General features: G+C 33.4%; 4 protein-coding genes across 6 annotated transcripts in view; 2 read left to right on the forward strand and 2 right to left on the reverse strand.

Annotated features, from left to right (window-relative positions):
• Window positions 1–9719, reverse strand: part of eIF5B (eukaryotic translation initiation factor 5B) — a 50692-nt gene extending 40973 nt beyond the window's left edge. The window contains exons 1-5 of the mRNA XM_065505035.1: window positions 9566–9719; window positions 9332–9512; window positions 7862–9075; window positions 6355–7789; window positions 6144–6276 (exon numbers count right to left, since the gene is read on the reverse strand). Coding sequence (XP_065361107.1) covers window positions 6144–6276; window positions 6355–7789; window positions 7862–9075; window positions 9332–9402 — 2853 coding nt within the window. The 5' untranslated portion in view covers window positions 9403–9512; window positions 9566–9719. The remainder of the gene's footprint in view (window positions 1–6143; window positions 6277–6354; window positions 7790–7861; window positions 9076–9331; window positions 9513–9565) is intronic.
• Window positions 9720–10440: 721 nt separating this feature from the next.
• LOC135955777 (uncharacterized) lies at window positions 10441–11394 on the forward strand. Its single transcript, XM_065506137.1, has 2 exons — window positions 10441–11133; window positions 11203–11394. Exons 1-2 carry the CDS (start codon window positions 11077–11079, stop codon window positions 11392–11394), a joined length of 249 nt encoding a protein of 82 aa, XP_065362209.1. The 5' UTR covers window positions 10441–11076.
• An 87-nt stretch (window positions 11395–11481) lies between these two features.
• Window positions 11482–16422, forward strand: armi (armitage). The gene is made up of 7 exons (XM_065506136.1): window positions 11482–11716; window positions 11775–11989; window positions 12048–12476; window positions 13040–13582; window positions 13641–15332; window positions 15401–15562; window positions 15970–16422. The coding sequence occupies exons 1-7, from the start codon at window positions 11482–11484 to the stop codon at window positions 16267–16269; spliced, it is 3576 nt and encodes a 1191-aa protein (XP_065362208.1). The 3' UTR covers window positions 16270–16422.
• Window positions 16297–21215, reverse strand: spd-2 (spindle defective 2). Of its 3 annotated transcripts, none has more exons than XM_065506134.1 (7): window positions 21047–21215; window positions 20892–20986; window positions 20691–20823; window positions 19615–20320; window positions 19177–19550; window positions 16563–18976; window positions 16297–16482 (listed from the first exon to the last, which is right to left on the reverse strand). In XM_065506134.1, exons 1-7 carry the CDS (start codon window positions 21141–21143, stop codon window positions 16432–16434), a joined length of 3870 nt encoding a protein of 1289 aa, XP_065362206.1. In that variant the 5' UTR covers window positions 21144–21215; the 3' UTR covers window positions 16297–16431. The 3 variants fall into 3 exon arrangements, with proteins under 3 accessions (XP_065362206.1, XP_065362205.1, XP_065362207.1); XM_065506133.1 differs by having other exon boundaries at window positions 19615–20326; XM_065506135.1 differs by having other exon boundaries at window positions 19615–20326; window positions 21059–21207.
• Between the last annotated feature and the right edge of the window lie 499 nt (window positions 21216–21714).

Genomic DNA, 21714 nt, shown 5'->3' on the forward strand with positions numbered 1-21714 from the left:
TAATAGACGATAATATTGCAATTGCTAAACATAATTTTAACTCCGCTGTGGAATAATTACCATTATAAAAATATATGATTTTGTTAGATATTCCTCCGGCAGTGAGCTACATGAGGTTCACAAGTTTGTGAACTCATTCGAATTCGAATACTTTTAATAATAATTGAAAAAAATATATAAAAATGTTTGTATATTAATATACAGTAGCCCAATAAAGTCTACATACAGGAATTCAAATTAAATTTCTTTCGTTGAAAGCAGTATTTGTTAAAATTAATGAAATATATTTGTTAAAAAAATAAATTCACACTAAAAAAAATTAAAACAACATCACTTTAGTCGGGTTTAGCAACATTTCCATCACGCCCAAAATTTCACCTTTATTAGACTTTTTGATTCTGAGTCAAATAACGAAATTTTTTTTTGGTTTTTTCGGCTTTAGTTCAAAATATTATGAAACTTAATAGCCCCGCCCACCCAAAAGAAGGCGTGACCAAAAATAAATTTTTCATTATTTTACTCAGAATCAATAACTCTAATAACGGTGAACTTTTGGGCGTTATTTGAATTTTTTTTTATTATATATCTCATAAAAAAAACTAAAAAAACTGCTTTAAATTAAAGTAACATAATAATTTTTCCTGTATGTAGACTCTCTTGGGCTACTGTATTTGGCTTAATGTAAATAGGAACGGTTTTTATTCGCTGATTGTGTTAGTTTAACAACAAGTTTAATCCGTAATTTCAGATTTTATTTACTAAAAAAAATAGTACGAGTACTTTATTATTTAATATTCATTGTTTTGCTGCACTATGATTGAAGTGGCACATAAAAGTTATAGTGTTACCATCACAGAATTTAAAAAATTATTAAAATGCTCATTATGAATACGAATTTATAAGAAAGCAATTTTAGGCCTAAAATGTGTTTTAACTAAATTGTATTTTAAACCTTAAAACTGATATTTTTATGAATATGGGGGTTAGTGTAGGGTAACATAGGTGTAAAATTTTTCTTTTAAAAATTCAATAATTTATATTCGAGAGTGAGCTATGACCAATTATTGACCGATCACCATGAAATAAGGTCGTAGTTTATGTCTATATGAAAGTTATTTATGTTGAATTTTATGTGTATACCAACATTTTTATGAGATTTATGAACGTTAAAGTGATTTACGGAAGCGGGTCTTAAATGGGAACAATGACTAATTATGGACCGATCATAATAAAATTTAGTTACATGTATAACCGATTTCGGCCAGTTTCAATAGGCTTCGTCATTGGGCCGAAAAAATTATATGTATTAAATTATATCGAAATATCTTCAATAAAACACGATGATTATCAACATTTAATTTTTCGATCCTGGTTGACTAATCGTAGGAAATACCCATATGTGATATATTCAAAAGAATTGTTATTGAAAATCGGCAAAATCAATTTTTTTTACATATTTTGACTATATATCCTTACTAAGTTTTTTAAATGGACAATATGTATGAATATCAAAAAATTACCAAAAATATATAATAAGTTTAAGATTCGAATTATCCTAATACGACACTCTAACTTGTTTGTTCTCGTGGGAAAATTTAAATTTTCAAAATTTATCTCACTCGTAAAGTTAATTTTGTGCCACCCTGTTCGTATGTATGGATATAAGCTAATATTTATGCCTATCTGTTTGTGTGAATATTTCAAGTAGTTGTGTAGTGTGTTTTACCTCGCATATCTGAAATACGTTTTTTATTTAAAAAGAACATAATTTACAAATGTGTATTTAAAATTAAATGTGTTACTAAAAATATCTTTATTAATATGTATATTGTACATACACGTACATATGTAGGCATATTTCTTAGGGTATCCATTCGCAAAAAGTTCGCTAAAATTATGGAATGGTTTTTTGAAAAATTACAATTTTCAAATAAATAATTTTTGTTATATAACACCCGTCTATAAAACATAATAATAAAGATCATAGACCCGATTTGCTACATTCTAAATTAAATTTTTAACTTAAATTTACAAAAACAAATGTTCAATCGTGATAAACTTTCCAATACAACCAACTTGCAATAACATTATAAACTATTGGTCTTGTTTCTTTGAGATATTTTTCTCAAAATGTTTGTTAATATAAAAATGTTTGTTTAATATTATTTTGAAAATAAATTTATTAGGTTATTATTATATATTTTATTCTAAATTGAATAATCAATAAAAAATTTATTTTTTCCTCGATTCATCGAATATCATTTCTTTGCGACCATATGATTCAACTATAAAACAATCCCCAGACTAATTTTTTACAATTTTCGTTAGAGAAAGAATTTAGCGTTATTTATTTTGGATAAATCTACTACATACAGTGGTGGCCACCAATTTAAGACAAATACTTGAATTTTTTTCATCAACTCAATTTTAAGTTCGATAGAGCCAAAATAAAAGGACCTCTAAGGGTATGAAATTTATTATTAATGTTTCTAGTTTCTGAAAAATGTTTGGAAAAATCGGTAAAACATATATGGACAAAGATATGTGGAAATACGTTGACCCACCTCAGCGAACATCCGCTGTTAATAACATGATATGACAGCAACTAATGGAACTAAAAATACGAAATTTGGTCAGAATATTTTATAATAATAAAAATATAATGATAAATATAATAAAAATAAATGTGAGAAAAAAATTTAAAAAAAAAAAATTTTGGTCGAGTTGTAGAAAAATGTTATGAAATGTTAACTTGTGTGTTAAAAAAGTCCTCATGCATACATATTTGTGGAAATATTTGAAAAAATAATTGACAATCACGTGGAATTTAGCAAACAATTTTTGTCTTAAATTCCTGGCCACCACTGTAGATCAGGTTTTTATTTTATTTAAAAAATAATAAAATTTCTTTAAACACTACAATCCATTTAACTCTAAACTCTGTTTTTTGAGTTATAACTCTTGTCGCAAATAAGCGATATGTATGAATGTGCCAACATATAACGTTAATTCATATCTAATTCTATTTTTGATTGTTTTTTTACTACTTAATAGCTTTAATTAGTCAGTCAATTACCAAAAAACACAAAAAAAAACAACAAGATGTATCGTTTGCATGATAAAAAATTCATCATATGAAATAAATAATAGTTTGTGTTAATCAATGAAATTTGCTCATCAATGAATTGTGGAATGAATGAATACGTATCGTCTACAAACTCACCCATGCCAACATTTAAAATTGTTTGCTTTTAAAATACATTCCACTATTTGTCATTCGCAAAATATTCAATAGAATGAGAGCAAATAATTAATTAAATTCATAAATAAAAAATGGTTAAAAAACGGAAACAACTTTGTATTTATATTGAAAATAAGAATGTTTTTACAGATCAATAACTAAATTTCATATATGGGGGTAGTGCACTAATTTTGCAGTTTGCACTAATACTTAGTGATAGTGCAAAATTAGTGCAATCATTTTGTTCATATTTAGTGCTGAGTTGAAAATTAGGAGCCTCACTAAACATTTGTGATAGTGAGTTAAAAAATTTTGCACTCAAAATTAAATTAGTGGATTTAAAAAAATGCAATCATCAGTTTATTGCAACTTTTTTGTATGCACTAATTTGAGTGCAACTTCAAATTGTCCACTAAATTTTTAAGTTCAAAATGGTTTAAGTTTATTTCTGAACACTAATTTAAAACTTAAGACTAATATTTCATTAAAAATAACAAAAAATATTTAAAATTTTTATTTTTCGAATTTGGATTCAACGATTTCATGACTACTCATTTTTGAAAATTTAGTGATAGTATGTTTAATGCAGCCATTTTTGATTGCAGGTTAAAATTTTGCACTAATTAATTGTAGTGCAGATTTTTGCACTAAATCTTCGTTTAGTGATAGTTAAAAAAGTATCACTATTTTTTTTAGTGCTAGTTAAGAATTATCACTAAAGCTGATAAAAAATAGTGCAAACTAAATGCTGATTTCAATCAACATTTAGTGCACTACCCCCAACTATGCTAAATTTAACCACTCAAATCGTCCATAATTTTGCAAATATAAAATCAAACAAACTTAAATAGTGGACAAGTAAGAGAGCTATATTCGGCTGTGCGAAGTCTTTACACCATTCACCAATAAAATTTTAAATATTTTTATGTAAATGAAATTTAAAAAAAAAGATTTACTTTATTTTTTTTTTTTTGTTAGTGAAAACAAATTATTTGAATTAAAAAAAATGTAAATGTAAAATATTGTCTATATTAATTACATAGTAATCCAGATATATATCAAAAATAGGTCAAACAGCAGCCGACAAGGTGTATATCGGATATATTGATCAATGTATGAAAAATGTATGAATGTTATTTGGGGGCTACGGAATGTTGATTTCAACATTTGAAAACATTTTGAATATTTTCACATTTGGTATAATTCGCCTGGCTGTTTAAAAATTAAGAACTATTTTTAACTTAATAATAATGAATTCAGTGTTCCTATTTCCCTGGATCTTACAAAGGCTTTTAATTCTTTAAATCACTACCAATTTATATAGAAAATTCAGTATTGAGTTTAATTTTTCCAAATCAGCATGTAAACCTATGTTTTGTACAGATCAATGGAGCTAGCTCAAGCTTAAGTTTTCTATCATCTGTTGTCCCTCAGGAATCAGTCTTATGGCCTCTTCTGTTTATTTGATATGTTAACTTTTTGACACTCGTTGTAGTAACTCTTTGATATATGAGTCTTTTCTATTTGCTGACGATGGTTTTTGCTGTTCAGAAGCTGTTTAGACTTTAAGGATGCACTAGTATTCAACATAAACTTTTGCTTAACGGGCATTATTGAGTGGACCTGCGTCTGTAGCCCCCAAATAACTTACATACATGATACATCAATATATCCGCTATAAACCCGGTTCGGTTGCTATTTAAAATGGAGAAAATCGGCCCACAAATGGCTGAGATATGTATATGGAAAAAAACAGGATAACCTCGATTTTTTATCTACATATATCTGGATTACTAAGTCATTAATAGGAAATATTGATATCTAATGATAAATATTTCAAAGACCTTTGCAACGGCGTATATAAGGCCAAGGTCAAAATCGGAATTTTATTTTTTCACGAAAAAAATTTTTCATAAAAAATTTAAAATTTTTTTTTTTATATACATTTTTTTTTATTTTGTTTCCTAAAAATATTTTCACCTAAAATCGTATTCGAAACGGTTTTTAAAATAATGCAATTTTTTTAATAACCCGAATGGAATACTCCAGTTGGACCGGATTTATAGAGTAATATCATCTATTTTAGTGGATGTTTTATTTAAAGTAGTTTTGTTAAGTTGTTTAGTTACTTTAGTGTATATATCACGAGGTTGTTCGATTCGAAACGCATTATGCATTAATTTAAAAAACTTCTGTAGATTTCAATAAATTCAATTGCGTGTGTTTACATAATTAGAAACATTTATAGAATAAAGGTAACATTATTTTAGAGGTTATGTATTTGCGATTATTTAGGAAACGGTAGTATTTTTATTTTATTTAAACACTATTTTTACTAAAAAAAACAATTTTTTTCATAAATAAAAAATTTTTTTCATAAATAAAAATATTTTTTTCATAAATAAAAATATTTTTTTCATAAATAAAAATATTTTTTTCATAAATAAAAATATTTTTTGTCCAAAAAATCGGTTTTTTGTCAACAAAAATTTTGTTAAAAGTTGATATTATTTCACTTTTTTTTACAAAAATGTTTTATTGAAATATATCGATGTTTGTTCATTATTTGTAAAAATATATTTGAAATTTAATTTTCTATAGTAAAAATAAAGTGAAACTGAAATAATAGTGCATATCGTCACCTGAAATGCAAAAGGGCGTAACAACCAAAAATTCAAAATTGAGTTTTTAATGAATATTGATATAGCGACTTTATTGAAGAAAGAAAACACTTTAAATTTTATTACGTTTTTTGTCTCTCCTGTAAAATTTAAAAATGTGTTGCATTTTAGGTAACTATATAATGAAAAACCGGTTAACCGTATTCGAATAGATCTAGTTTTTTAATTTTACTTTTACGCTGTTAAGTTAAACCTGAAAAATAAAATAAGTATAAACTTACAGGAATTTTCGATGTGCGCAAGAATTCCAAAAGGGCTTCTAGAGATCCTAAAGTGGACGCCTGAACATAAACACCAGTTGAAGCTAATTTAATATGGCTTAAAGCACTCTTCAATTCACGAGCTACCTCTTCCCTGTAACGCAATGGAAAACATAACATAATTATATGTATTGTCTTTAAAAAGTATGTTCACTTAAATCTAATCACTTACCTGCATATTTCAACTTCATCCGTTTTGTGAGCAATTAAAAGATTTATGCCAGCTATGGCCTTTTCTAAATCTTTAGCGGCTATTTTAACACCTTGTGCTGCCAGAACTTCCTTGTGTTCGACGTAGGCATTTTTGACACGTAGCTCTTTCATCGGCTGTGGCATTAAAAGGGAACGAATTTGTGTTACAATGGGTCCATCGGTACCAGCCAAAACCATTGTTTCACCTTCACGCAGTTTGCCATTGATGAGAATGGCATCGATAGTTGTGCCGAGACCGGGAATTGCTTTAACTTCCAGTACAGTAGCCTGTAGTTCATCGGAATACATCAGACGTTTGGCCAGCATTTTCTGACAGAATTCGATTATAAGGAATAAAATATTGCCCATGCCCTCACCTGTAATGGCACTGGTGGGTACAAGAGAGATGTAGGTCTTGGGGTCAGGATTTTCATAGAACAGGGCTGCGTTGAGACCTTGTTCGGCAAATTGTAGAATGACCTCTTTAGTGCGTTGGTTAAACTCAACTTGAGTATTGGCCTCCTGCTCCTTAAGGACGTCGCGAATGTCACGACGAGCCATCATTTTCCAATTGTACAAACGATCGATTTTATTGAGTGCAACAATAAATGGACACTTTTTCTTTTTGAGCAAATTGATTGACTCAAGAGTTTGGGGTTCCAGACCGTGCATTATATCTACGACCAAAATTGCAATATCACAGAGCGATGAACCACGGTTACGAAGGTTGCTGAAGGACTCGTGGCCGGGTGTATCAATAATAAGTAAACCTGGTAGCTTATATTCAAAATCACTTGAGTTGCGTACGATTTTAGCTTGTTCTTTAATGGCATCGATTGGAACATTTGTCGCTCCAATTTGTTGAGTGATACCACCAGCCTCGGAATCTTGTACATGAGTTCTCCTTAATTTATCAAGAATTTTAGTTTTACCCGTATCTACATGACCCAGTACGCAAACAACGGCAGCACGAAGATTATCCGTTGTACGATTCTTCTCAGCATCGGCTTTTCGTTTTATAATACGACGTTCTGCACGGAGACGACGTTCTTCTGGATCGTTAGCATTAATGGCTTCTTCCTTTTCATTGTCATCTGATTCAGAATCGGAATCAGAATCGGTATCACTATCATCTTCATCCGAATCGCTATCATTCTCTTCGGAGTCTTCATCTTCGTCAGCAGGAACTGCGTTATCATTGGATGATTTCTCATCGTTATTTGTTGTAGTAGCTTGAGAAGTTTCCTCCTCTGAGTCGGATGCATCCCAAGATTCTTTGACAACTTCCTTTTTCTCTGCCTCTTGAGCAGCAGCAGCAGCTTCGGCGGCCTTGGCAGCTTCTTCTGCAGCTTTAGCCTCAGCTTCAGTCTGTTGGTTGGCTTGTGGACCCTTCTTTTTGGGACGAATTCGAGTGCCTACAATAGATTTTAATTAAATCATACAATTTAAAAAAATAAACAATCAATATTCAGAAAATATGAAAATACCTGGCCTTGTTGGACGTTTTTCTGAAGGATCTGGTATTTCAAGGCCTTGGGCTTTAAGAGCTTCCAGCATAGCCTGTGCCCTTGCACGATCTTCCTTTTGCTTTTTGGTTAAAAGTTTTCCTTCTGCCTTTAGACGAGCTTTGCGTTCAGCTTCTTTTTGTTTTTTCTTTTCCTTGCGCTCTGCTTCCAAACGAATTGTTTCTAGGCGTAAACGTTCTCGTTCTTCTTCCTGGCGTAAACGTTCCTCATCCAATTGCCGTTGGCGTTCCTCTTCTTCTTTGATTTTTTTAAGTCGTTCTTGCATAGCTGCTACCATGGCTGCTGACATGCCTTTCTTTTTGGAATCTTTCTTTTCTTCCTCGGCCTCGGCTTTTTTATCCTTTTTTCCCTTCTTTTTGTTTTTACTAGCTGCTTTTCCCGCTTCACCTTCATCACCCTCAGCTTCTGGTTCCGCTGAAGCTTCCTTAGTTTCCTCAACAATCTCCGGCACTATTTCTTCGGGTTTAGCTACAATTTCAGTCACCTTTTGCTTCTTTTGTGGCTCTTGGGCTGCCTTTTGTTTGGCAAGAGCTGCTTCTCGCTTTTGGCGCTCTTTCTTTTCCTTTTTCTTTTGTGCCGCGGTCTTTACCGTACCGCCTTCTTCAGTCTCAACATCATCAGCATCGTCCAACTCCATATTTTCAGTTTCATCATTTTGAGCTTTAGATTTCTTATTTTTCTTCTTTCCCTTTCCGAATTCTTCGTCAGCCAAATCTTCGGGAGATACAACTATGGCTGCAGCTGGAGTTGACTCACCAGCATATTCAGCTTGAAGTTCTGCTAAAACCTTATCCAAATCCTCATCGTCGTCATCTCCTTTACCTTTACGTTTGGATTTCTTTCCTTTTTTACCAGCATTTTTGTCATTGCCTTTGGCCGGTTTCACTGGTTCATTGCTTTCTCCCTCGCTTTCAGACTGGGCAATTTCTTGGGCATTGTCTTCGTCATCATCATCATCCATTAATAGCTCAAACGCTGACTTTTTGGCTTTCGACTTGATTTTAAGTTTTCCCACCCCAGCAGTTGCACTTTCGACCTGGTCGATTTCCTCTTCGTCGTCGGAATCATTCTTATTCTTTTTGCCCTTCTTTTGTTTATTCTTTTTGTTTTTAACATTAACATTTTTTTCTTCCTGGTCGTCGGAGTCAATGACCGTTTGTTGAGTTTCCGTTTCGCTGTGAGACGAGAAAATAAAGCGAAATATGCAAAATAATTAGTTTGTACCCACACCACATACCGCATAGGTATACATGCAATACATTCATACAAAGTATGTACAATATAAATGCATAAAACAACATCAACATCGCAATCCGTATGTACGTACATACGCTTGACAACGTAGCACTTTCTCTCAAACCACCAGACAGCATGTTCCAACAGACATTCATTCCACATAAGACAATAGAATAATCATTTATATTTACTTACATTTCTTCTCCAGATGATGCTTCAGCTCCAGCTGAAACTATCTCTTTCTTGCCCTTTTTATTTTTAACCATTTTTCTACCAGTAACTTCAACACGTTTATACTCTGGTTCACAACCACCTCAGACGGTTTCAACAAATGCACAATTCTTTGTAAATCACACAACTCGAATTAAACAGATATCTAGAACGATAGTTATTTATTTTCTCAATGCTGCAATATTTCTACTAATTTACCCTTTTGCAAATGCAACAAAATTTAAAATATTCCAATTCTTTTATTTTATTATTATTATTTTTTGGTTAAAGTTTGCCCAGCAGACGACTTTTGCAAATTTTGCTTTAACCCTTTTTGTACATGCACCTTTTTTGGTTATGTAGAAATGTCAAATGTATTTGACAATAAAATTGTTTTGTTATTGTTGAGACCAGGGTTGTATAGCTACTCATTTGAAAAAATCGCCAAACCAAAACATTTTTTAAGAATTTTAGACGAATAAAATAAAGCAACTAATTGCAATTGGTAATATTAGTTCACATTAATTTTGTGGGCATAAATCAAGATTTTGGCAAAAGATTGTATTTTAATATGTTTGATGTTGATAGCTCTTATAATTAAAAGCATTAACACGTTGAAATTTGTACCTGCTCTCACTTAGTTTGGGAGTTATAGTACTTAAAAAACTTATATACATATATAATAAATATTTTCTTTTTTTAAATATTTATTGAAATTCACAGAATGGGCTTGTGTGAAATAGTGGCAAAGTACTTTAGTAAGTAACATTTTTACACTTCTGAGGTGAATATAATTTCACTAGCCCTAGAATTTTGGCATTTGATTTAACATTTCTGACAAGCAGGAAAATCAAAGTTTAAATTGAATAATTAAAATAAAAACATTAAAATATTTTTTAAATAAAAATTTAATTTTTTTAAGAAAAACAATAGCGGTATTCACAATGTAGAGTACTTGGCCTGGTAAATGTAGTAAAAGAGCACAATATAAAAAAACTAAAAACAGAACATGAAATTTTTGATACAAGGTGACATTAATCAAACAGCTGATTTTTTTTGCTCGAGTTTGTTTACAACTTTCATCTTGTCAAAATTTTTTTTTGCTGTAATTTGTATGCATTATGCAGCTATTTTTGACACTATGAAAGTTATTTGTTTTTGTATTGTTGTATTTGTTGCCGTAACGCATACACCTTATAATCATTACGCTATGCCAAGTACTCCACATTGTGAATACCGCTAATATTTGGGGATATTTTTAATTTTGGTAGGGGACAACGGTGAAAAGTATCTGGCAATCATTAAAATGCCGCACAAGGCGAATTTATAGAAGGTGACCTCAAAAGAACAATGGATTATTTTTTTCTTCACTTGTTTTGATAATTGAACTGTCATTCAGTTATGTTTGTTGCGGCTAAAAACACAACAAACCCAATAGCAAAAACTACAACAGGCAATTTTGACAGTTCAATTAACTTTTAACAAAAACAAAGTACATGTTGTTTTTGTACATGTTGTAGTTCTGTCGTCACCTTTCGTAAATTCGCCTTGATGCCGCAATTATTTGTAATTTCTTATTAGCAAAAAACAAAGAATTTTTAATTGAAATTGGATATTTTTGTTGAACTACTTTTACGAATGCAAGGAGAAATAAAGACATATTAAATTTAAATACAAGGTTTAGGAGTTTTCTTGTCATAAATAAACAACGTGCCACATTCGTGTTAAGAATGTCTGCTGAGTTGCCCAGCATATCCGAAGAGCCCAGTTCATCTAATCCCAGTGAGGTATGTATGCAGTTACTACTGGATTAAACAATGTGTTCTTTATTGGATTGTGTACCTTTACTCTCTTAGACACAGAAAGCCGAAGTTAAACACGATAAAACCTTCTCACGTTATCGTTCATTGATTGTTACCGAGTGTGGCTTGAAGGTAACCACAACTGAAAATTATTTGAAACGCTTGCAAAATTTGCGCAAAGAATTGAACTACATTAACGAAACCGACTGGATGTATGATTCATTGGATAGAAAGAACAATTCTTAAGGCGTCCTTGTACCTTGTATTTATATCATACTGTATGTATGTATTGAATGTAGTTTAGTAGTATCAGACGCAACAAGTGGACGGACAATGATATCGATTTTAAGAAATTTATGGGTTTCGAGAGAAGCTCACAAAAAAGAACTGGCCGAAAAACTTGAAGAAGAACAAACAAAACTTGATCTTGAAATTGACAAGGAGAATATCAACCACAATGCAGAACCAATATCGTGTATGAAAAATGTTATACAGTCATCATCAATATCATCAAATCCAATTGCTGAGCAGGAACAAAGTGGAGAAAAAAAATGTTTTAAACGTACTGGTAAGTATGGGAAGAGTATTGGCCAAAGGATACAGTTAAATATTTACTTTGTGTGCAGGCATCATAACTGCTTTGAAGAGTAACCATGGCACAATTGATCATGGCATATTCTTTGACATGAGTGTGGCCTTATCGGTAGCCAGCGAATTGAAAATAGGATGTCGAGTTGAATATTTGGCTTATAAACACCAGGAGACCGATCATATAAAAGTGATTAAGATTGATCAAGTTATCGACCAGTATTGGGATGAAGAAACACCAACAGAACAAAAGGTAGGCTAGTAAGTAATAGATTTTTTGAGCTAGCTTTCATGATTTTTTCTGCATTTAGATTGAAGCAAAGATTAAAGAATTAAAGACTGAGCAACCGACATTTTTCAATACGCATCAGCGCAACATTTTGGGCTTAATTGCCGAACGAAAGCCGGATTCTATAATAGTCGATACGGACTATAAAACGATGAACATCCATTTGGACAGTGTTGAAATTGATTTCGTTCCTAAGGAGGGTGACCGCGTGTATGTTTGTTGTAATGTTCAGAGTGACGAACACTTTGTTGATCGAAATGGCGAAATACTGGAGGAGGTCAGTGTACATCCTGCGCGCCTTATGAAAAGTGAAAAATGTACCGTAAAGCGTCTAAATTCTGATTGGGGTGTCCTTAATCAAGATGCGTACTTTACGTTTGATATTCTTCCCACAGCCTGCAAATTAAATTTAGGTGACATCGTCAGCGCCGATCTCATTGAATGTGAAAGGGTGAGTAAATAAATAAAGATCACTAGGGGAGATACTTTTGAATTTAACTAGCAGAGACTCATTTTATATTTTTTAACAATTAACATTTTTTAAAAAATCCACTTTGTAAAATCACAACTTTTTAACAAATCAATTTTTTTTAATTTTACGAAATTTTAATTTTTTACAAAATTACCTTAGAATTTATTATTGTGGAATTAATTCCATATTTCGCTTCTTCAAAAATAGTAAAGCGAAAATTTCAATTTTCAAAGTGAAATTTTGGAAAAGTTGAAAATGTTCAATCAATTTTAAAAAACGCTGTGAAATTTAAATTTGAAATACAGAATTATTTTTGAATTAACAAATAACACGGAATGTGAAGAACCTAAAACGAAATCGATCGGAATAAAAACTACGGAATGGAAACCATTATTTGTTATTTAGAGTGATTTATATTTTATAACACAATTTGGGTGTTTTGATTATATGAAAGATTTATTTTCGGTTTCTAGTATTGAATTTATTCTTCAGAAACATTGCAAAAGGAGATTTCTAATTATTTATATTATTTTAATCACTAGGGCGAATATGTTTGGCGCTGCATTAGGCTAAAAGTTTTGGAACAATTTTACGATCCACAAGTCAACGGCAACACAATACGTTTAGAACGACGTTCTGAAAATCGTGCCATCACAGTTAGTCCCGATATAAACTGTGTGTTTGACTCGTTATTTCAAGAGCAGGAAGTAGAATGCATCTGTACGAACAACTGTGACCGGATTTTTCGCGGTCATATAGAGTTTGTGGGACGTAAGAGTAAAACTCAAGTGCGTTTAATAGATCCTGAACCGGGAGTTTCATTCGTCTTAGAACCGAATACAAAGCGCTCTATACGATTTAAAGTCGAGTCGAAAGAACTCGGCCAAAGCAATGAACAATTCGTTATACAATTTGAAACGTTTCGTATAAAGCGCAGTATTTCAATAGTTGTCTGTGAAACTGAGGCAGAAGCTGAAGCTATTAAGCAAAATTTGGCTATTGAAGTAGAAGTGGATCGTAATGCCAATACACCAGTTGTGGGGGGCCGCAATCAAACGTATAGATCACGCCATTATGCTAATCAGGTAAGTAAAAATGAAACAGTTTTAGATTAACGAATTCACAGCACTTTAATAATTTCAGATTTGGTCAAATCGCGGTGAAGTCGTACCAGGTGTAGGAATTGCCCCTAAACGACGTTTCGTTGCTAGGCGCATTGGTTACTTTGAAGTTCCGGAACGTTTACGAAAAATGTATTTAACTTGTGAAAATAAACAAGACATGCTGGACAACATTGAACAAATGTTTCCTAGCATACAGCAAGATCTTAGCATGACCAACTATGCAGCTCGTTTTCAAACGTTAATCTACCTAGAAGAAATCGAGTGTTTTGTAAACTTTCGCAATTATGACCGTGAACGTGCTCATTTCACAAGAGATGGCGAATATTTATCGCTTGCTATTGATAATTTATGTGAGCGACGTCCTTCATTGGTACTGGGTGATGTGGTGCGTGCGATAAACCCCTGGAGTGATAGAGATTTGGATAACCGTAGTTATGATGGCGTTATACACAAGGTTCTCTTTAACAGGGTATTACTAAAATTCAATACGGGATTTCAACAAAAGTACAATGGAGAAGATTATCGCTTAGAATTTTATTTTTCACGATTTGGCTTTCGTAAACAGCATTTTGCCGTCGAACGTGTTGTCAAACATCTCGGTGAAAAGTTTCTCTTTCCCTCTAATGTGAATATGCGCGATCATCCTCAACTGGATGTACAGTTGGATGCAGAGAACAATATTATTTCGCAAGATAGATCTTACAAATGGTATAACGAATCATTAAATAACATACAAAAAATGGCTGTATTTAAAATTCTTCGTGGAGAAGTACAAAATATGCCATATGTCATATTTGGACCACCAGGCACAGGCAAAACTATTACTCTAGTTGAAGCCATACTCCAGCTGGTTAAAAACTTGCCTAGTTCACGTCTTCTAGTGGGAACACCTTCAAACAGTTCAGCGGATTTAATTACAACTCGTTTAATAAAAAGTGGAGATCTTTGTGCTGGTGATTTTATACGTCTTGTATCACAAAACCATATTGAAAAGGAACTAGTGCCAGAACATCTTATGCCCTACTGTGCCACAGTCGATATAGCGGCCGATGGTACATGTAACGATTCTATGATAGTCACCGAATCAGGTCTCAAACTTAAATGTCAAATGAAATTCTTGGGACGTCATCGCGTTACCATCAGCACTTGTTCTACCCTGGGTAATTTTCTGCAAATGGATTTTCCCAAAGGTCATTTTACACATGTTTTAATCGATGAATCTGGTCAGTGCTCGGAACCCGAAATAATGATAGCAATCTCTCAGGTCTCGAGAAATCGTGGCCAAGTTATACTTGCTGGCGATCCCTTACAATTGCAGGCAATTGTAACAAATCGTTATGCTGGCGAGAAAGGTCTTGCCACTTCGTTTCTTGAACGTCTACTAGCGCGTTCGCCTTATTTGAAGGACCTTATTCGTTATCCCAATTCATGTGGTTTCGATCCTCGCTTAGTCACAAAACTACTATACAGTTATCGGGCACTGCCCTCCATACTTCATGTGTACAACAATCTTTTCTACGACTCTGAATTAATGCCAATGATAAGCGAGAATAACTCGCATGAAGCTGATATGCTTAATCAAATACGCGTTTTACTGCCTGAATCTGATCAGCGCTCTAAGACACACGGTGTGTTCTTCTACGGAATGCTCAGTGAGAATATGCAGGAGAAGGATTCACCATCATGGTACAATCCCCATGAAGCTAAAAATGTATTTCCCACTATAATTTATTTAAAAATTAAAACTAATAATAGTAATGTTCTTATGTTGATTTTTAGGTTTTTCTAATGACGCTTCAGCTTTATCGAAAGAATATAAAACCTGAGAACATTGGTATTATAACACCATACACAAAACAGGTCAAGCATTTGCGTACACTATTCACTACAGCTGACATTGCTATGCCAAAAATAGGTTCAGTTGAGGAGTTTCAAGGCCAGGTAAGTTCGATTGTCTTATTTTAAAAAAAAAATTGGTGAAAAATGTTGATGGAAAAAATGTTGCGAGGAAAAAGATTTGTTCAAAAAAATAAAAATCGTTATAGCCATGTCCTTCTGTATATTGAAATCAACTTTCCGAAGGCCCAAAATAACATACATACAAGTTACGCTATAGTCCCGCTTAGGTTGTTATTTATATTCGGGATATCAATTTTGACCTACATATATCTGCTTTACAAAGTCATTAACATTTTTAAGGATCAAAATCGGGAAATATTTTTATCAAACATTAGTTTCATACCATGGTTTCATACATTTTTTTAAATTGAACACACAAAAATTTTCACCCAAAACTTTTTTTTATTAAAAAATGTATTTCTACTTAAGATTTTTGTAATTTCTTGCAGGAGCGTGACATAATATTGATATCCACTGTACGATCTACACAAAAATATGTACCAAATGATATACGTCATTCTCTAGGATTTATCCACTGTGCGAAACGAATTAATGTGGCAATATCGCGGGCCCGTTATCTTTTATACATCTTTGGAAATCCATATTTGTTGGTTTTAGATCCGTGCTGGCGCACACTCATAAAATACTGTGTGGATAACGATGCGTACTTAGGTTGCGACTTGCCAAGCGAAATGTTTGATTCAGAAAACGCTACAAATCTAAAGGAGAAAATTGGAGAAATCTGCTGACATTCCAAAATAAATTACAATAGATCATTGAAATTTTAAAATTTGATACATGTATATTTTATTTTTTTTATCTAAAACAAATGGCTTTAAACATATAAAATGAACTTGGAACTAATTACTACATACAATACAATAAAATGAACAAAAATAAAATTCTCAAAGTTACTTAATAATCTTAACAGGCACCATGATCCTTTCATTCTCCATGTAAACCTTAAAATTCATAAAATACAAATAGTACAATTAATTTTTATTTAAAATTAAAATAGTAAAAAATTAATTAAACAACATACCATGACATAAACGTTTCCTAAAGGATACTGTAAATTCGTATGTAGGCTGATTTCAATTTCAGTTTGTCCTCCATCTGGTGCCACATAGCCATCGTTAGGTGTAAAACGTAATACCTCCTTTAAGTTACAGGCCACCTCGAAAAACTGACGCGATTTAAATCCATTATGCACTCGGAGAGTAGTAGGACTTTGATTGTTCAGATGTATCTCAAGAGTACGAGGGTTTACGGACCAGGTACCCTGATTGGTGGACTTTGTTGTCGGATTTTGGTCTGACTTTACATCAGCCTCTTCATCATACATTTCATCTACGGTGCCCAGAGTCGATGTAGGTGTAGGCGAATCGGCAGCACATATGGTTCGAAACAGTACGGTCTCATCCACGTCTGCCAGAAATAGTGAAGACGCTTCAATTGTGTCATCCATATTATCATGGTTGATGGTAAGTAAAATTTCATGAATGCGGAAGAACGATGCCAAGTCCATGGCAATGTTTGGATTTTCATTGATGTCATTTAAATCGGATATTTCCAATTCTTGGGGAAATTTCGTCCACAGCATATCTAAAGCACTCGAAGAGAGCTTCGCACGTTCTTCTTCGTTCATTTTAGACAACAAACGTCGTATTCGCTGGCGATTGGCTTCGTCGCCACAAATGACACGCATGTTAGCCAAAGTTAAAACGTTGCCCATTTTTTTGATTATTTTCTTAATTTCCTCCCGCTTAGGACGGAACACAATACGCACGTCCACCATATTTTTGGGTGGTATTAGAATCATGCGAGGATGTATTTCAAAGGCATCGCTTAGGCGAGGCATCATTAGACCAATTGAGTCTATAGAGACAGCAGCAAAACCCAACAGTGGACCCTTATTGTAAAAGCTAACAGTACGTTCCAAGGGCTGGGCCAACTCGCACACATCCCCCATGGTAACGAAGGGAGAGCCTACTGGTCCCATCGATATGTTTTGTGCAATTACGCTGGCATTTCCACCATAACCATAGAGCGGAACATCTAGAAATGAGTTTCCAATTGTCTGTGCACCGCTGGGAGCGTAAAATGATAGTTTACCAATGGCCACACCTCGCACGGTGGGACAAAAACTAATGCTTATGGTTCGGCACTCTTGCGAGTGCAACGTAATGGTGTTGCTACGCTGAGAATTGACAATTTGATAACCTGGACCACTTACCTCAATGCGTATCACCAAACGTTTGCTAATAATATTCTTTATTTGCATGGATTTACGAGAATCGCTGCGCAATTTGATGCTGCCCCAAGAAAGTTCGATATTTGTTACTTTGAGGGGAATTTGTTTGCCGTCTCGATGGCTAAATTCACTTGAACTAGAGCATCGGGAAACGCTGCGACCACTTTGGGCCGATATGGCGCTTCGATAGGTTTGCATGGTACCATAGCTGCTGCAAGTACTGGAGGACTCACTACCAACCGGAGACGATACAGCTTTTCGAGCTGCACCGGCACTAAGTAATTGACGATCAGAATTTGATGTGGCATCAAGATTCGGTGATTGGAATCCTAAGGTGCTGGGTGTTGGTGAGTGTACCTGAGACAAATTATAGCTACGCGGTGAAGAGAGTGGGGAATTGTCTAAACGAGCTGGACTTGGAGCTCTGGGCGAAATGCATGGTGGAACACTTAGAGTATTACTTCGTACCACTAAAGAACTAGCAGAGTGGTGATGGCCATTCGAAATATTAGGCGATATTCCGAAATCTGTATTCGAATTATGATCAACTCCATCGAGACGTGTAGAACTCATTGATTTTGGCTCCTTCTCTGTTTTGTTTTTATTATTTAGGGCATAAGCTCGAGAAGGTCTCGAATTAACCGGAGTGGTTGCATCGGGAGAATCCTGCACGACTGCATTACTTTGCAAAGGACTTTTATCTCTTGGTGATTTAGTACGCCGAATGCGTCGGTTACTGGTGATGGGAGTACCAGGCCATTCATCATTGTCAGCTTCGTCACCACCATCATCAGCCACCCGATTCACTCGTATATTCGGAGCGCCTAGTTCTATGGGGCTTAACGGTGAACGTGGTAGAGCAATGCTACGCTGCAAGTTTTTCATATCGCTCGAATTTAAAAGCGATTCACTAAAACTCATGGTATCGGATAAAGTCCCTCCACCTGAAGTACGTTTAGTTTCAGGATCAAGATTTTCTTTATTTTCTAAAACCATTTCCTCAACAGCTTTAAGTTTCTCATTACCATTCATTTTAATGTCAGCTCCTAAAGATCGACCTTTTGAACGCAACATTTCAGCATTGTTTTCAAAATTCTCTGTCTCATTATACGGATTCATACATGACTTGGATTTTTTACCTTGCATCAATAATTGTTCGGACACACCAATACCAGAAGCATCCGATGGAATATCCAAATTACCTAAATAAATAAATTTGTTAATTATACAATCCATATTTCGGCTTATATATTTTATTTATTTTCTAAAAAAAAACAGTCCTACATAAACCATTTGTTTAGGCTGAAATCGAATAAAAAAAAATAAACATTCGTGCTAATCCGATACCTTTATAATGTGCTAGAAATTTCTGAAATAATTTAATTTAAAATGAATTACTTACATAAAGCCCGGTCTATCGCAGAAATACTGAGCAGATACGAGTTATCCGTGGAGTTGCCAGAATCTTTGCTTTCGTGGTTACTATTTGAACTGGTCATTTGTCTTGGCAATGACATTTTCGCTTCTATTGGCGTTAGTAGTGTACCTACACGAGTGTACGTTTTATTGTCAATTTTCGGTGTGACTGAAATCTTAGAAGAACCCTCTAAATCACTTGATGTTGTTGTGGTTACGGTATTGTCCTCTTCATCCACCAATGCAATAGGCGTACGGTACTTATCTGGACTTTTGGTTTTAACAATATTCCATAGGTTGTCTGATCTCATGTTGAAAAAATTTCCAACTGAAAAGTTTGGATCACCGGCAATCATGGAGCTAAAAATATAATGTATGTAAATAAACTTATGTTCATTGGAGTTTTAAGTTGTTGTCATATTACTTTGAATTTGAAGGTGTGTCAAAAACATTTGAGGTAATTTCTGAATTCCGTGAAGCCTTTGCTTTAGCTTGTTCACTTAAAGTAGCAGCTGGTATGGCAGCATATTCTTGGGCCCATGATATTTCGTCATTGATTAGTTTAGATTGCATGAGTTCTCCAGGTGCAAAATTTTCACTTTCATCCAGACCGGTGCCAGCACCAGCCGTACTAAACGAAAATGTTCCAAAACCACCATTAAATGACTCCTCAGTACAGGTGTTCTTTGACAAAGACATATCTGCGGTACGCGGCAAGCTTCTTGACCCATTATAACTTGTGAAAGAACTGCTGGCGTTCGATATACCTTGCAGATGATGATCGGTGGAATCCAAGGTAATATCGCTGCTTTGCAACGTTTCACAGAGATTGCGTGCTTTTGGTGCAAACGAAGAAGCAAGAATGTCACTGACCGATATATGTTTTGTTCTGTAAACATCACTACGGCTGCCACCTCCTCCGCCCACTGCCATATTTTTGTGATTTTTTATCTCCTTGTTGTAGAGAGTAGATCGACCCGTAATTTCTGTTGGTTCAAAAGATACTTTGACATCTTTCGAAGCAGATGGTGGACATGATGAGCTACTTTCAAGATTTATAGTTTCATCTGTGACAAGATCTGATATATTGATAGCATTGGGACGACGAAATGGTACATAATCCGTATGATCTAGTTCTGATAAATTTTACATTTTTAATTATTATGGAATGGTGAATTTATAAAAATACATTGAATATTAAGAATCGAATACTCTTAATTAAAAATGGCACATAATCCGTATGATCTAGTTCTGACAAATTGTACATTTTTAATTATTATGAAATGAATTTATAAAACTACATTGAATGTTAAGAATCAAATACTCTTAATTAAAATTTGTTAGATTAAAGGAACAAATTTGATCAACTTTTATTACACAATACTTTAAAGAAATGTGCCACTTTTTAGTAACTTTCATTAAATATTTTTTTATATTTAGATTACTATAAAAAGGGTCATTTTAAAACCAGTTTCTGTTTATATATTTTTTTGTACTTACGCATTGATGGATTATTTGATGATACATTAATGGCACTTTTAGAGTTTTCTTTGTTGTTAACTGGATGTGGCCTTTTAAAAATATCACCTTTATGGGATTTTTGTAAAGCCTCTAATGCTTTCATTCGTTCATTCTTGCATAAAGTACAATAACAGATTTTTATTAAAATATTTTATCATTGTAAATGTAAAATCAACTTACATTTAAGCGATCATTTACGATTCTTCCATTTTCGATCGACCCACCACTTCTGTTATTAGCATTCCTAAAGGAATCAGTTGATAGATCACCAAAAACTGTGGAAATAAAAATGATTAAAACTTGAAAATTTACACACGCCTAAAACTCTTTATTACATTTTCCTCTACCCTTTAAATTATCCATGTTTAAAATTCCCAATGAATTGTCATCCCTGCGTAAGGAGCTTCTTTCTTTGTACGAGCTATTATCCATATTTATAGAAATTTAAAACAGTCGCAAATATATTTTTCACAATATCATAATAAAACACAGAAACATTTAACAATAGTTGGCCCGATTACTATTATTTTTAAAAAATTTTCCCAAAAATTTATCTTTGTGTATAGTTCAAAAATGGCGGTGTTAAAATGTATGTAGAAGAATTTGCACATAGAGTTACCAAGTTCTTTTAATCATTACTCTTATATTTAACCCTAGATTGTACATTACATACAAAAACAGTGATACCAAGTTTTTTTTTCTACAAATAAGGTTGTTTTTTTAGTTAACCCTATGTCACCACGTAGCAAATTTTGATTGCATATGTTCGACGAATTGTTAATGGCTTTGCGCGCACCAATTCACAAGTAATTGTAAATTTTCAATCACAAATCAAAGCCAGCTGAACAACAGCACAGCGATACAAAATTTTCAACGCGAAATGTATGAAAAACTGGTATATATTTTCCACTAATTTCAATTTCTCATTCAAATTGGTGTTTCAATTTTCAATCAAGAAAACAGCTGTTTCTATTTTTTAGCACAATTTGTACTAAAATTGTTT

Source organism: Calliphora vicina, chromosome 3, assembly GCF_958450345.1.
Source record: "Calliphora vicina chromosome 3, idCalVici1.1, whole genome shotgun sequence".
Taxonomy (NCBI): Eukaryota; Metazoa; Arthropoda; class Insecta; order Diptera; family Calliphoridae; genus Calliphora; species Calliphora vicina.